This window comes from Jaculus jaculus, chromosome 2, assembly GCF_020740685.1.
Source record: "Jaculus jaculus isolate mJacJac1 chromosome 2, mJacJac1.mat.Y.cur, whole genome shotgun sequence".
Taxonomy (NCBI): Eukaryota; Metazoa; Chordata; class Mammalia; order Rodentia; family Dipodidae; genus Jaculus; species Jaculus jaculus.
This window is the reverse complement of record NC_059103.1, coordinates 6586119-6602266: the sequence shown is the minus strand read 5'-3', so window position 1 is coordinate 6602266 and position 16148 is coordinate 6586119. Positions and strand designations below refer to the sequence as shown.

Below are 16148 nucleotides of genomic sequence, written 5' to 3'. Positions count from 1 at the left end.
AACACACCCCGCGGTCTCTGCTCACAGCGCACGTGGACCACCTCCACCACGACCACACCCCGCGGTCTCTGCTCACAGCGCACGTGGACCACCTCCACCACGACCACACCCCGCGGTCTCTGCTCACAGCGCACGTGGACCACCTCCACCACGACCACACCCCGTGGTCTCTGCTCACAGCGCACGTGGACCACCTCCACCACGACCACACCCCGCGGTCTCTGCTCACAGCGCACGTGGACTACCTCCACCACGACCACACCCCGCGGTCTCTGCTCACAGCGCACGTGGACCACCTCCACCACGACCACACCCCGTGGTCTCTGCTCACAGCGCACGTGGACCACCTCCACCACGACCACACCCCGCGGTCTCTGCTCACAGCGCACGTGGACCACCTCCACCACGACCACACCCCGTGGTCTCTGCTCACAGCGCACGTGGACCACCTCCACCACGACCACACCCCGCGGTCTCTGCTCACAGCGCACGTGGACCACCTCCACCACGACCACACCCCGCGGTCTCTGCTCACAGCGCACGTGGACCACTTCCACCACGACCACACCCCGTGGTCTCTGCTCACAGCGCACGTGGACCACCTCCACCACGACCACACTCCGCGGTCTCTGCTCACAGCGCACGTGGACCACCTCCACCACAAACACACCCCGCGGTCTCTGCTCACAGCACATGTGGTCCACCTCCACCACGAACACACCCCGCGGTCTCTGCTCACAGCGCACGTGGACCACTTCCACCACGACCACACTCCGTGGTCTCTGCTCACAGCGCACTTGGACCACCTCCACCATGACCACACCCCGCGATCTATGCTCACAGCGCACGTGGACTACCTCCACCACGAACACACCCCGTGGTCTCTGCTCACAGTGCACGTGGACCACCTCCACCATGAACATACCCGGCAGTCTCTGCTTACAGTGCATGGGAACCACCTCCCCCCTGACCACACCCCGCGCGCGTTCCCTGCTTCCAGCGCATGGGGACCCACCTCCACCTCCGCGTTGTGGGCCTGCACCTTCTGCACCATGTCCTCGGCTTCCCGCATGCGACGTGTCAGCTGGGGTGAGTATTCAGCCTGGGTCAGCTCACTGTCATAAGATCCCAGGATGGCACGCATGCCATCCCGCTCCTGTGGACACACAAGGAAGCAGGTCAGGGTCAAAAAGGGTGTGTGAGGCGACACTAAAGATGGGCTTGGGGGACACAGCATCAAGGACTCTGGCCAGCTCCTGTCTGCCGAGGCATGTGTTTAAAGAACCCACACAGGAGGCACCAGCCAGCAAGCTCCAGAGGCAGAGGTTCTGGGCCAGGCAATCCCCGGAGCACACCATAGTTGCTCTTCCTCCGACCACAGCAAGGTGACACCTCTCCTGTTATGACTCCTGACCAGTAAATTTCAGAGCAAGGGCACAAATCTGGCAGGTGAGGATAAACCCTCAGCTCTGTCCCACTGCCCTAAGGGTCCGGGCTCCTGAAACAGCTGCAGCCTCAACAACTAACACACAGAGTTCAAGATGCATGCGGCCATCAGGCCTCACCCAGAACTCCTGCACGGGATGGGAGTCAGGTTTCTTGGATGACAGGTAGCACTGTCAGAAGTAATTTTCACAGCCGCCTATTTGTGCCCCACAAATATCCGGATTAAAGTTCACCAGGGTGGGGAGGGCGCCCAAGTGATTGTTGCACACCTGGGAGGGAGTCGGCCAGGGAAGACCTCGGTGGTGGGCCGGAAGGCTCTTGAGCGCATCGCCGAGGGGAGCCCGGCTGCTCCAGAGAGTCGGCGGCAGAGGCCCTGAGTCTGGCCCCCATAAATGTTATTTCTTTTACTGTATGACATCAAAGCCTGGGACAGTTAGCAATCCGAGGGCCCTGCGGTGGACCTGCTGGAGCATGCACGTGGCGGGGCAGGGAACCCTCAACACCATTACACCATGTGTGGCATCTGGGCCCTCCTCGGCAGTGGTGACTGCCTTTCTGTGCAGTGTCTGAGTGCTATGAAGATTGCACACTGGGGGCCAGATGCCTTTCGTTCTGAGAATGCCAATGGATACACCAACTGTTGCTTTGGATTTCACCAATTGGCTGTGGTTGACCCCGTTTGGAATGCAGCCAATTAGAGTGAAGAAATATCCTTATTTGTGGCTCTGCTATAATGGTGAAATCAACAACCACAAAGCGCTACAAAAGCATTTTGAATTTGAATACCAGACCAAAGTGGATGGTGAGATAATCCTTCATCTCTATGACAAAGGAGGCATTGGGCAAACAATCTGTATGTTGGATGGGGTGTTTGCATTTATTTTACTGGACACTACCAATAAGAAAGTATTCCTGGGCAGAGATACCTATGGAGTCAGGCCATGTTTAAAGCCCTGACAGGAGATGGATTTCAGGCTATGTGTTCAGAAGCTAAAGGTCTTGTTACATTGAAACACTCCACAACTCCATTTTTAAAACTGGAACCTTTTCTTCGGTCACTATGGAGTTTTGGATTTAAAACCAAATGGCAAGGTTGCGTCTGTGGAGATAGTTAAATATCATCACCACAGGGATGAGCCTCTGCATGCCCTCTATGACAGCGTGGAGAAACTCTTCCCAGGTTTTGAGATAGAAACCGTGAAGAACAATTTGCACATCCTTTTTGACAATGCTGTTAGGAGGCGCTTGATGACTGACCGAAGGACTGGCTGCCTTCTGTCAGGGGGCTTGGACTCCATTTTGGTTGCTGTCACCCTGTTGAAGCAACTCCAAGAGGCCCAGGTACCATATGCACTCCAGACATTTGCAATTGGCATGGAAGATAGCCCAGATCTGCTGGCTGCTTGAAAGGTGGCCAATCATATTGGAAGCGAGCATCATGAAGTAGTTTTTAATTCCGAGGAAGGCATTCAGGCCCTGGATGAAGTCACATTTTCCTTGGAAACTTATGACATTACAACAGTCCGAGCATCTGTGGGTATGTATTTAATTTCCAAGTATATTCAGAAGAACACAGGCAGTGTGGCGATCTTTTCTGGAGAGGGGTCAGATGAGCTGACAGAAGGCTACATACACTTCCACAAGGCTCCTTCTCCTGAGAAGGCCGAGGAGGAGAGAGAGAGGCTGCTGAAGGAACTCTACTTGTGCGATGTTCTCTGCGCAGACAGAACTGCTGCTGCCCATGGCCTTGAAGTGAGAGTCCCATTTCTGGATCGTTGATTTTCTTCCTATTACTTGTCTCTGCCACCAGAAATGAGAATCCAAAAAAATGGGATAGAAAAACATCTCCTGAGGACTCCAACCTGTTACCCAAAGACATTCTTCTCTGGCGACCAAAAGAAGCCTTCAGTGATGGCATCACTTCAGTCAAGAACTCCTGGTTCAAGATTTTACAGGACTATGTAGAATATCAGGTTGATGACACAATGATGTCAGCTGCGGCCCAGAAGTTTCCCTTCAATACCCCCAAAACAAAAGAGGGCTTATTACTACCAGCAGATCTTTGAGCACCACTACCCAGGCCGGGCTGACCAGCTGACCCACTACTGGATGCCCAGGTGGATCAATGACACTGACCCTTCCGCCCACACTGTGACCCATTACAAGTCAGATGCCAAAGCCTAGGCTTTCTCTCAGCTCTTGGGCAGGAGAAATGTTTCTTCTGACTGTGGTGGTTGGTCATTGGAAACAGACATGAACAGTGACTGTCAACTGTAAGCCACCCAGCCTTGCTTGGGCATGAAAAAATAAATAAAAGACATCTAAAAAAAAAAAAAAGTTCACTGTATTAGGCCAGGAAGCCAGGGGTACGGAGATGGGTGGCATCTCCAGGGCAGGAAGGGGACAGACCAAGGAGGATGCTCTTCACATGTCCAGCAAAGACGTGGACAGACTATGCAGTGCCTTGTGTGTGGGAAACTGAGCTGCCCAAGGACCACTTACTGGGAGCAGAACCACGGGGTAGCCTAGCCAGCTCTAAGTGACAAGGTCACAGGGCTCCTTGGACACAGACATGGTATCTAGGTGGAGGAGCCTCAGGCCAGGAATCCCAGGCCAGGCCACGGACTGTTCTCTCCATGTCACTTTCTTGCATGTATGCCTGCAGGGCCAAGGCCTATCTCCCAGAAGACAGAGACCCAGAGGCTCAGCAGCCTCCAGCATGGGCACTGTGCCCATCCCCAGCCCTCGCCTCGGGGTGGGAGCCCCTGTGGAAAGCACCTCCTCACTCCTCAACTCCCCGGGGACCCCAGAGCAGAGGCAGCCATAAGAAGAGGAGGCCTCTCTTCAACCCAGGCACACACTTCATAATTAGTTGATGACAAAAAATTCAATAAGTGAGAAATTAAAGTTACAACTCCAACTGGAACTGGTCACAGATCTGGGGGAAATTTGTTTCTGTGGGAAGTTTTATAGAGTGTCATAATTTTATTGAAATCCTATATCTTCCCATTGACTTTTATCGTCTCAAGCTGGTTACTCGAGTTATCATTAGCACGGTGTCGAGCCGCGAGAGCCGGGTGGGGGACTTCCTCTCATCAGTGTGCTGTGATCGTCTCCTTTATTGATCCGTAAATCTCCGAGACACTGCCCTTCGCCAGGCTTGCTCTTCTCATGCGTCTCCAGGCTAGCCGCGCTGGCACTGAAAAGAAATAGAACTCCAGAAATCTGTCGCTTCTACCTTTACAAGGGATGGTCTGGCCATTAGCGGCACAGCAGACGTTGTGCTGGGCAAATGGGTAACAACATTTTAATGACTGATTCGACTAGAGGCAGAGTTCGCCTGTCTCCACTTGAGTGAGCACGGGCGATTCATCACAGCACAAACAGGCACCCGGGCGGTGCCCAGAGAACCTTAAAGACTTCTCTGAGAGGTACTAAACAAAGTAGTATGTTCTGCTGAGTGCTTCGCCTTGGGCAGAGTGGTCCTGTTTGTAAACAATCACATTTGCTAGTCACATAATTAACAGCAACTAGAACGGGATGTGAAAAAACGGTCTTGCTCATGAAGTCATCGGCTGAGGACGAAGGCCTGAGCGTCTGCAAGCACACAGCCACAGCGGGGGATGAAGGGCCCTCTTGTGTGGAGGAACCAGCCTGCAGGCCTCTTATCATGGTGGCATGGAGAGCCAGCAGCCCCAGAACAGCCCGTGAGGACAAGAGCAGCAAGGGCTGCAGATGACAAACACAAGATAAACATTAAGAAGCAAGGTCTGCGATTGCTGAAGACTCCATACGCAGCTGACGCGAAAATGGAATGACATGGCTGGAAGCCAGGAGAGAGTCAGTCCCCAGACAGTCAGCGTGTCTAGTGCCAGAAGGCGCTACATAGGCGACTGGGGGAAATGACCAAGATCTGTCCAAGCAACACATTGTTTAACCTAATTAGCAACAAATAACCGGATGTGATGCCCACACAAGTGCAATAGTGGTACACAGCCATGGTGAGGAATCAATTGCTCTTGATTTGGCTAACTGATCCACTCAGTGGTACTAGACCCTTAGCTGGAGCTGGGAAACAAGTCAGAACCATACCCAAACACAAGCCCACTCTACAATATCAAGCTACCATCAATCACGGGGTATAAGAGGGCCTACACCTATCAAACTGTCTATCAAAAAAGTAAGTGTTATCTCAATTTTCTGGGTGCTAACTTACTCTCCGTTGGAGAATCTGCTTCTCTTTTCCAGATAGATGCAGATCCTAAGAAGAGAGCTGCCCCAACATACCTCAAAAGGGGCCCAACTGAAACTAAGGACAACTGGCCAAATAAGTAAGGGTGATGTTTTCCTGTGAACCGGATACCAGCACAAAGGGGAAGGAGATCAACGCAGAGAAAAATCAACTCCTACCAAATCAGAGAGCCAAAGCCTCAGAGGCCCCCAACACCTCAGCACTGAAACAGACCAAAAATGAACCCAACATGGCTCAGGGAAATCTTGCGGAAGAGGGGGCGGAAAGAATGTCAGAGTTACATGTTGGGTCATGATTTGCAGAGACATTTATCATACTAATAACTGGGGGCTAACTCCACAATGCACGACCCATTTTCATTAACAAGGAGGGTCTAATGGGAGGGGGTAGATCACAGATGAGCCTAAATAATGGTACCAAACTGCCTGTATTCACTGAAAAGAAAACTAATAAATATAAAAAAAAAAAAAAAGAAGAAGCAAGGTCTGAGGCTGGAGAGATGGCTCAGCAGTTAAGGCACTTGCCTGCAAAGCCTAAGGACCCAAGTTCAATTCCCTAGTACCCACATAAAGATTGATGCCAAAGGTGGCGCATGCATCTGGCGTTTGTTTGTGGTAGCTGGAGGCCCTGGTACGCCCATTCTCTATCTGCTTCTCTCTGTGTGTCAATAAAGAAATGAATAAATAAAATATTTTTTAAAAGAAGCAGGGTCTGCAGGAACTGTCTATACCCACTCGTGGACAGGCACTACGCATCCTGGAGGTGAGGAAATTTGGGGCTCAAGAATGGGATGGAGGTCAGGCAGAAATCCACAGGCTGCTATAGAAAACAAACAAACCAGGACTGAGCAGGAGTGGGAGGCAAGATTGAACCCAAGCCCTCCCCACCACCTGAGGCAGAAACTAGGCACATGCCATAAATCCCAGTCCATCAAAACACCCAAAAACCCCAGACTCAGCATCACCCCCACACTCAAGTGCACGTTCACACAGCGGGGAGCAGCTGTAAGCGTGTCATTCATCCTTCATCCACCTGTGACTCGTGTGCACGCTCACTGCACCTGGGTCAGCGGGGAGCAGCTGTAAGTGTGTCATTCATCCTTCATCCACCTGTGACTCGTGTGCACGCTCACTGCACCTGGGTCAGCGGGGAGCAGCTGTAAGTGTGTCATACATCTTTCATCCACCTGTGACTCGTGTGCACGCTCACTGCACCTGGGTCAGCGGGGAGCAGCTGTAAGTGTGTCATACATCTTTCATCCACCTGTGACTCGTGTGCACGCTCACTGCACCTGGGTCAGCGGGGAGCAGCTGTAAGTGTGTCATTCATCCTTCATCCACCTGTGACTCGTGTGCACGCTCACTGCACCTGGGTCAGCGGGGAGCAGCTGTAAGTGTGTCATACATCTTTCATCCACCTGTGACTCGTGTGCACGCTCACTGCACCTGGGTCAGCGGGGAGCAGCTGTAAGTGTGTCATTCATCTTTCATCCACCAGTGACTTGTGTGCACGCTCACTGCACCTGGGTCAGCGGGGAGCAGCTGTAAGTGTGTCATACATCTTTCATCCACCTGTGACTCGTGTGCACGCTCACTGCACCTGGGTCAGCGGGGAGCAGCTGTAAGTGTGTCATTCATCTTTCATCCACCAGTGACTTGTGTGCACGCTCACTGCACCTGGGTCAGCGGGGAGCAGCTGTAAGCGTGTCATTCATCTTTCATCCACCAGTGACTTGTGTGCACGCTCACTGCACCTGGGTCAGCGGGGAACAGCTGTAAGTGTGTCATTCATCTTTCATCCACCAGTGACTCGTGTGCACGCTCACTGCACCTGGGTCAGCGGGGAGCAGCTGTAAGTGTGTCATTCATCTTTCATCCACCAGTGACTCGTGTGCACGCTCACTGCACCTGGGTCAGCGGGGAGCAGCTGTAAGTGTGTCATTCATCTTTCATCCACCAGTGACTCGTGTGCACGCTCACTGCACCTGGGTCAGCGGGGAGCAGCTGTAAGTGTGTCATTCATCCTTCATCCACCAGTGACTCGTGTGTGTGACTCACTGAAACTGCATCAGCACAGAGCAGGACCAATATTGACCAGATCATGACCAGAGTGGTGAGAATGAGGCCGTCGTGGCTCAAAACCAGACCCAAGGGAGGGCAGGCCTGTGTTAGGCAGGCAGACGTCTGTGTGTTGGGAGCACAGTGTGGGTAGGGCTACAAGGGTCTTGGGAGTAAGCCACAGGAGGATGGAGGCCTCCGGAAGCCTGCCCTTCAGAGGGGTCTTTTCTCCACTATCTCTGGAGGACATGCATTCAGATGTGCAGAGGACTCTATGGAGACTGGGCACACACCAGCCCGGTGTAAACACAGGCCAAGGGGCATTTGGGAAGGACAGGCCCCTTGGGTGGAACGCTTGCTGCACTGGGCTATGGCAGGGCAGAGCAGTCGGGCTGAGGAGCCACGGGGATGAGAACAGGGAGAGTGCTCACCAGAACCCAGAGACTCTGCGGAGGCCGGTGGCCTCAGGTACTGCATGGAAACAGGTGTCACCTCAGGAGTACTGGCCATGCTACATTGCCATTTGGCTGGCCATGACAACTTTAGAATAATCAGTCTGTCTGATACTCAACTGTAGAGCAGAAAATACAGTGTCCAGGTGGTCTGAAATTCCAATACAGCCCAGTGCCTAAGGCTCTGGACAGATGCCACACAGCATCACCAGGTCCTTTGCGTCTCTTCTCACAGCTGCTCTTCCTGGGACGGTCGCACCTGCTTGGCGAGGACAGTGAGGGTCCCTGGAGGCAGGCATGCTGCTGCTCCTGAGCCCAGCTGAGCATTCCAGAAGCTGCTGGAAGATGGCATCGCGCTAACCTGGTCTAAGGTTCTGAGGGGTGCGGGTCCTCTTGGTCCTCTGCCTGGATCACTACAGGTAAGGCTGGGCACACCTGAGTACAGGCAGGGGCTGTCTCACAGACCTAGGAACTCCTGGGAACAGAGTGTGCCCTCGCCTGGGCAGGTGGCAGCTCTCTTCATTCAGCGCCCCCAACGCCCCACATCTTACACTGACCCCTCTGCCAGGCTCACCAGGCAGCGATGACTCACTGGCGCCCACTCATGCTGGCACTGCCTGAAAGGCCTGTGCAGGCCTCCGCAGGACAACACTCTCTGGGGGCATCTCCTACAATCTTCCCGCCTCCCCCGCGGCCGCTCACCTCCCCACTTAACTCTTAGTTACTCCACAAGGCTTTCTTGAGACAGTAACATTATGATCGCGAGCACTGCCCAGCACCATCCAATGACCCCTGAGCACAGGAATCCGCCCCAAGTCCCCGCTCCTCAAGGGGGAGCAGCCCTGCTCCATGCCCAGGGCTTCTCCTGCTCATCGCTGCTCGCAGCTACGGCGAGTAGCCTGGGACAGGGAAACCAGACCTGGCTGACTCCGGAAGACCCTCTTCCACATGAATCCCATGGAGGCCTCTCCTTTCTCAGCCCAGCTCTCTCTGGAGACCCTGACTGTGGATCCCTGAGATAGAGCAGATGGGGTGCCAGCAGCTTCCTGTCCAACGTCCCTGAGTCCCTCGGCCACCACTGCCTCTAGCTCTGGTCACAACCTCCAGTCCTGTGCTCTGCTTACCTGCCTTGCCACAGGGAAGCCTTGAAGGCTCAGCTGAGCCCAAGTCAGCTCCTGGGGATCAGGGATCCCCCAGAATCACAGTCCAAGGAAATCTCCATGAATTCCTGGGGTACAAGAGCAGTTCTGTCCCCAACAACAAACCTTCCTAACACCCTGAATGTCCACAGGAGGTGGAAGAGGCTACAAAAGAGGAAGGACATAGGAGATGGTGTCACATCTGCAGTACAGTACCCTGGGGGCTTCTGAGAGGCTTCCACTCTACTATGCAGGTCCTTGGAGCAAGAGGGGGTGTCTGAGCCTCAGCACAGGGCCTCACACAAGCACAAGGCCCCAAGCAAGGGAAATTGCAGGATGGGTGCAGTTCCGGCAGGGTTCCCAGGGTCCTGCCTGCCTGGATGTTTCCATTTGGCACTCACTAGAAACTGCAAGCTCCCTTTAGGCATGTGTAAAATGGGCCCATGTGGCCTGAGAGTGGCCTTCCGTGGTCCTTCCACAGTGTGTCCAGCTCTGAATCAGTCATTTTCTTGTTGCTGGGACCAAAGACCCAACTAGAAGCAGCTTACTGAAGGAAAGGGTTTGTTTCTGCTTTGAGTTTCCAGGGTAAGCGGCCCTGGCAACAATAGATGGCAAGAGCCGGAGAGATGGCTTAGCAGTTAAGGCCTCTGCATGGAAAGCCAAAGGATCCTGGTTCGATTCTCCAGGACCCATGTAAGCCAGATGCACATGGGGGCGCATGCATCTGGAATGTATTTACAGTGGCTGGAGGCTCTGGTGTGCCCATTCTCTCTCTCTCTTTCAAATAAATAAATAATATTTTTCAAAAAAGGATGCAAGAGCAAACAACTGCATCACTCATCATGTGAGCAGGTGCGAAATAAAAGTGCAGGACCACCCAGCACCTCAAGGCCTACCCCCAGTGACATACTTTCTCCAGTAAGTCTCCCCTCCTAGAGGCTCCACAGTCGTTCCACAGAGTGTCACCTCCTGGGAATCAAGCGTGCAAAGAAATGCGTCTGTGGGGACCACCACAGCCTGACAGCAAACACAGGGTGACAAGACACACTTGGTGACGACCACACAATACCACCTATACCCATCTCCAGGAACACTGGCTGTCCAGTCCCGAGATGCAAAATTGGCCTTTTGTACTCAAGGGACTCACTGTCCAAGAACTCCAGACCAACTATGATCCAATGAACGGTGAGCACCTACATACCCTCTCGGGCTGGTTGGGAGTGAGCCTGGAGTACAAGGAACGTACCTGAAGAGCAACTACAGAGCCACAGGCCGTGGAGATATAGTATGTGTGGGCTTCATGTAGTAACAGGCTGGACACATAAGATGATGAGCCCTGGACTGAACAGCCACTGTCATAGTCCACAGTGGGCAAAACACAACACCACACAGATGGCGGCTGGTATACACAAGTCAACCTCAATGCTAGGCACTGAGAAGCTGTGACCACAAACTGAGTCTGGAAACCACAACCATCATCATATATGGTGCCCAAGCCCAGATGTGCACACCAGCAAAAGGTGCCAGGCCTCTAGGGAAGCACAACTCAACTTATTCATCAAATAGACACTAGCAGGCAAAGGCCAGGCTGACACTGGGCATTGTCACTCCACATTGTTACCTGCAAAGTAAGCTCAGGAACTGCCCAAAGTGGGAGAGAAAATGAATCAATATCTCTGTATATGTTTTTTTTTTTTTTTTTCTTTTCGAGGTGGGGTCTCACTCTATCCCAGGCTGATCTGGAACTCACTGTGTAGTCTCAGGGTGGCCTCGAAATCATGGTGATCCTCCTACCTCTGCCTCCTGAGTGCTGGGATTAAAGGCGTGCACCACCATGCCCAGCTTATATATCTATTTTAAATAGTTTTATACTAGGTCACATTCGCAGCTATCATCTTGGTCACAGGCCACAGTTGAGCATGACTGTATCTAATTTAAGAGAATAAGATTACCAGAACACAACAAGTGAAAAGGAACCAGCAACACAGAAACCAGGAGACAAATCTCGTAAGACAGCTATGTGGTGGTTCAGATCAGATGTTCTCATATGAACCCATGTGACCTGAATGCACTATCCGCAATTGGTGGTGGTCTGGGAGGTGGAGGCTGGCTGGAGGAGGCGTGCTGCTGGCGGGACCGTGAGGCTCATTAGCCGCAGGCTTCCCAGCGTGCGTTTGGCTCCCTCTCTGCTGCTGTTGTCTGTCTGCAGTGGCTGGGAAGTGATGTCCGGCCCCTGCTCCACCATCTTTTCCCTGCCATCAAGACTGTAAGCCTGAAATAAATCCTTTCCTCCCATCAACTGCTTCTAAGTGGGTGTCTGTCCTAGCAATGAGACAGCAACTACAACCTACTGCTGCAGGACAAAAAAAGAAGCATTTAAATGACAATCAAAGGGTATGAAGCAGCTGGGTGTGGTGGCGCAGGCCTTTAATCCCAGCACTGGAGAGGCAGAGGTAGGAGGATCTCCATGAGTTTAAGGCCACCCTGAGACTAGTGAATTCCAGGTCAACCTGGGGTAGAGTGAGACCCTACCTCAAAAAATGGAGGGAGGGAGCAAGGGAGGGAGAGAGGAAGGAAATGACAAACAGGAGTTGGGAACATGGCTCAGCAGTTAAAGGCACTTGCTTGCAAAGCCTGATGCCCAAGGTTTGATGCTCCAATGCCCACATAAAGCCAGATGCAATACATTATACAGACATCTGGTGTTTACAGTGACAAGAGACCCCCAGCAACCCCCCACACCCCATAACACACACACGCAAATAAATTTTTAATGACGTTTTTGAAAGCTGTCTATGGTGGTGCACACCTTTAATCCCAGTACTCGAGAGGCAGAGGTCGGAAGACTGCTATGAGTCCAAGGGTAGCCTATGACTGCATGTAAATTCTGAGTCAACCTGGGCTACAGTGAGACCCTATCTCAAAAAGAAAGTGATTTTAAAAAGAAATGACAAGGGCTGGAGAGATGGCTTAGCGGTTAAGCGCTTGCCTGTGAAGCCTAAGGACACCGGTTCGAGGCTCGGTTCCCCAGGTCCCACGTTAGCCAGATGCACAAGGGGGCGCATGTGTCTGGAGTTCGTTTGCAGAGGCTGGAAGCCCTGGCGCGCCCATTCTCTCTCTCTCTTCCTCTATCTGTCTTTCTCTCTATGTCTGTCGCTCTCAAATAAATAAATAATTTAAAAAAAAAAAAAGAAATGACAAGCAAGCTGAAGCATGAATGAAACAGGTGAGGCAACAAAACCTAAGCGCTGTAAAACGAAGAGGACGCACAAGGTAAGGCAGCGGTCTGATGTGGCTACGGAGAGACTGCATCAACTCAAGGGGGATCCTGGGGAGCCAAAGTCCGAGAAGGGAAGCATGAGGAAGCCGGGGCTGTAAAACGTGGAGCATGAACCAGCCTGCAAGACACCAGCAGACAGCTGCTTCACACCACCCCCAGCACGCTCACATCACCTTCACAACATACTACAGATCCTAAATGAGAGTGCCCAGAATTAATTCTGAAAATGACACACACGCGCGCGCACACACACACACACACACACACACACACACACAAATCAAATTTTAAAAGATCACAGAAAGCCAGGCATGGTGGCACACGCCTTTAATCCCAGCACTCGGGAGGCAGAGGTAGGAGGATCACCATGAGTCCAAGGCCACCCTGAGACTACACAGCAAATTCCAGGTCAGCCTGAGCTAGAGTGAAACCTTACCTCTGAAAACCAAACAAAAATAAAACAAACAAACAAGCAAAAAGATCACAGGGATGACATGGGTGTGGTGGCACACACCTTTAATCCCAGCACTCAGGAAATAGTAGGATTGCCTTAAGTTTGAGGCCAGCCTACATTAGAGTGAGACCCTACTTCAAAAAAAATATATATATAGCATACATATGCATGTAATATACGTTATGCATATGTATTATACACACACACACACACACACACACACACACACATGCATCCATAGGCTTGTGAGGTCAGAAACACTCAAAGTAACCACAGGCTAGACAGGGTGTCCGGGAGAAGCAAAAACAGACAACCTAGCAGTGCCTCAAGAAAATCCCATAACCTGTTTTGTACTTTATTTTAATTGGTTAATTTATTTAATCTTGTTTTTTGAAACAAGGTCTTACTCTGTGGCCTCAGGGCTCCCAAGAGCTGCAATTACAGACAGGTAATTACAGAGCCACCATGTCTGGCTTTGTGTTTTGCACTTTTTACTCTACAAAGAGGCTGAGTTTTGTGGGGTTTTTTTTTCCCACTTCTTCTGGGAGACTGGACATAAGGGTCTTGTTTGGCCTTGAACATCGGAATCACCCGCCTCTCCCCGAGTACTGGGATTACAGGCGTGTGTCACCACCAGTGGCTTCCACAGAGCTGAGGACCGGATCCAGGGTTTCGTGCATGCAAGGCAAGCATGGTCCCCACTCGGCCCTGAGGAGGGTTTTTAAATGAACACTGGCTCAAGGTGTGTGCTGCCCCTGAGGTACACATACTACACATGTTGTACACCTCTTTTTGCACACCGGTGCCAGGTACCGCACGACGAACACAAAGGCTACATGGCACGTGGATGCCCTGCGAACCCCTTTGATACAGAAACACGCAGCCACACACAACTGGTAGAGTGCAAGAGGAGAGAGCTTAGAAGAAAGTTTACTGATTTCGTGCTTAATCAGAACACCTAAGGGCTGAAAACAGCAAGCCAATCAATTAGGTTAAAAAAGGGTGGGGGGTGAGCATGGTGGCGCACGCCTTTAATCCCAGCACTCGGGAGGCAGAGGTAGGAGGATTGTTGTGAGTTCGAGGCCACCCTGAGACTCCATAGTGAATTCCAGGTTGACCTGGGCTAGAGTGAGATCCTACCTCAAAAACACCAAAAACAAATAAAGAAACAAAAAACTGAGGTAACCCAGGTCCAGAAAGCCAGACATCACATGTTCTCTCTCACATGTGGATCCTAGTTACAAATTACTAGACTTCTATGTGAGTTGGAATAAAACTCAGGAACCAGGCGTGGTGATAAACACCTTTAATCCCAGAACTTGGGAGACAGAGGTACGAGAATCACTGTGAGTTTGAGGCCACCCTGAGACTACATAGTGAATTCCAGGTCAGCCTGAGCCAGAGTGAAACCCTACTTTGAAAAAACAAAAAACAAAACAAAACAACAAAAACTCAGTAGCAGAGGCCAGTAAGATAGAAAGGGGATATAAAGGGAAAAGGAAGGGAGGGAGGGGGGACATAATAGGATGGTATTGTGTGTGTGTGTGTGTGTGTGTGTGTGTGTGTGTGTGTGTGTAGAAGAACAGATTAATGGGGTGGAAAGGCCTAAGTGAGGTCAGGGGAAGAAACTGAGTAAAGAGGGCTAATCAAAATCTAAGAGGATATAAATTAAGTCCTATGGAAACCTACTTTTTTGAACACTGGAACACTCAGAAGCCATAGATTGTTACTAGGAAATTTTCAGGGCCAGTGGTGTGATACCTTCCAGGGAGTTGTTGGCCAGGGAGGTCTTGATGCCCCAAAAACATTACAGGCCATTGCCAAGGCCCTTGGTTTCCCACCAGGAATAAAGGTAAGAGCCTATTCCTGAAGATCTTCACATACTTGGGCTGCAAGGCCACTGAGAAATCCTGTTGGAGGTGAGCTGAAAACTTCCTCCATGAAGACCAGGTGACAGAAGAAAGCTGGAAAAAGCTGTGCTGCATGCAGTTCAATGGGAGAAAGAGAAATCACCAGTGGAAATACTCAACAGTGGACACTGCAAGTCTTAAATGTGGTCACCCAGGCCAAATGAGACAACAGGTGTACTAGTGACACATCTGTTATGGGAGAAACCAACTGCCCTCTAATTGGACTGGAGGCCCTCTCCATGGGAGGGAACACATCCCTGACACTGAAAACCTACAGCAGGGGTAGTCATGAGCCCTAGGGGTGTAACGTCTGCTGCTGTCTGGCTCAATGTATATACTATGCTCACCAAACTGCCCAGTAAGTACTTCTCTTAATGTTCATACCCATATATTTATGCTACTCTCACTTTTGGTTAGAGAATCTTCTCTTTTCAGATGGCAGTGACGGGATGACTCAGAAGGCACCATGGTGCTGAGGAGAAGTGACAGAGGAGTGCTCAGCACTGAGACATCTCTATCACACCTTCCAAGGCTCAGGGCCCATTGGGAAAGAGGAGACAGAAAGAATGTAAGAGCCAAAGGAAGGGTAGGACTCCTTACAACATGCTCCTCCAGACATAAAATGGCCTGGATATCCATAACCTCATAGTGCCTGACACTAACTACACAAGACCATCATACTAGGAAGAAAAGATGATGACACCAAAATAAAAGAGACTGATTGAGAGGGAGAGAGGATATGATGGACAGTGGAGTTTCAAAAGGGAAAGGAGGGAATTATCATGGGATATTGTTTTAATTATGAAAGTTTTCAATAAAAAATAAATTTTAGAAAAGAGAGGGCTAGTGGTTAGTGGTTAGGCTTAGTGGTTAAGTGCTTGCCTGTGAAGCCTAAGGACCCTGGTTCGAGGCTGGATTTCCCAGGACCCATGTAAGGCAGATGCATAATGTGGCACATGCATCTGGAATTCGTTTGCAGTGACTGGAGGCCCTGGTGTGCCAATTCTGTGTGTGTGTGTGTGTGTGTGTGTGTGTGTGTGTGTGTGTGTGTCTCACTTACTCCTGCATTTAAAGGGAAAAAACAAGGCAGTCTGTTGAACTTGTCTCAAAAAAAAAAAAAAAAAGAGTTTGAAGCCAGCCTGCACCAAAGAGCAACGG

At 51.1% G+C, this 16148-nt stretch overlaps 1 protein-coding gene and 1 pseudogene across 8 annotated transcripts in view; one reads left to right on the top strand and one right to left on the bottom strand.

Annotated features, from left to right (window-relative positions):
• Mad1l1 (mitotic arrest deficient 1 like 1) overlaps positions 1 to 16148 on the bottom strand; it is a 345185-nt gene that overhangs the window by 136299 nt on the left and 192738 nt on the right. For all 8 annotated transcript variants that reach the window (XM_045143912.1, XM_045143914.1, XM_045143911.1 and 5 more), the window contains one exon: positions 1016 to 1156. In XM_045143912.1, the coding sequence (XP_044999847.1) occupies positions 1016 to 1156 (141 nt within the window). The remainder of the gene's footprint in view (positions 1 to 1015; positions 1157 to 16148) is intronic.
• Positions 1959 to 3630, top strand: LOC101600267 (annotated as a pseudogene).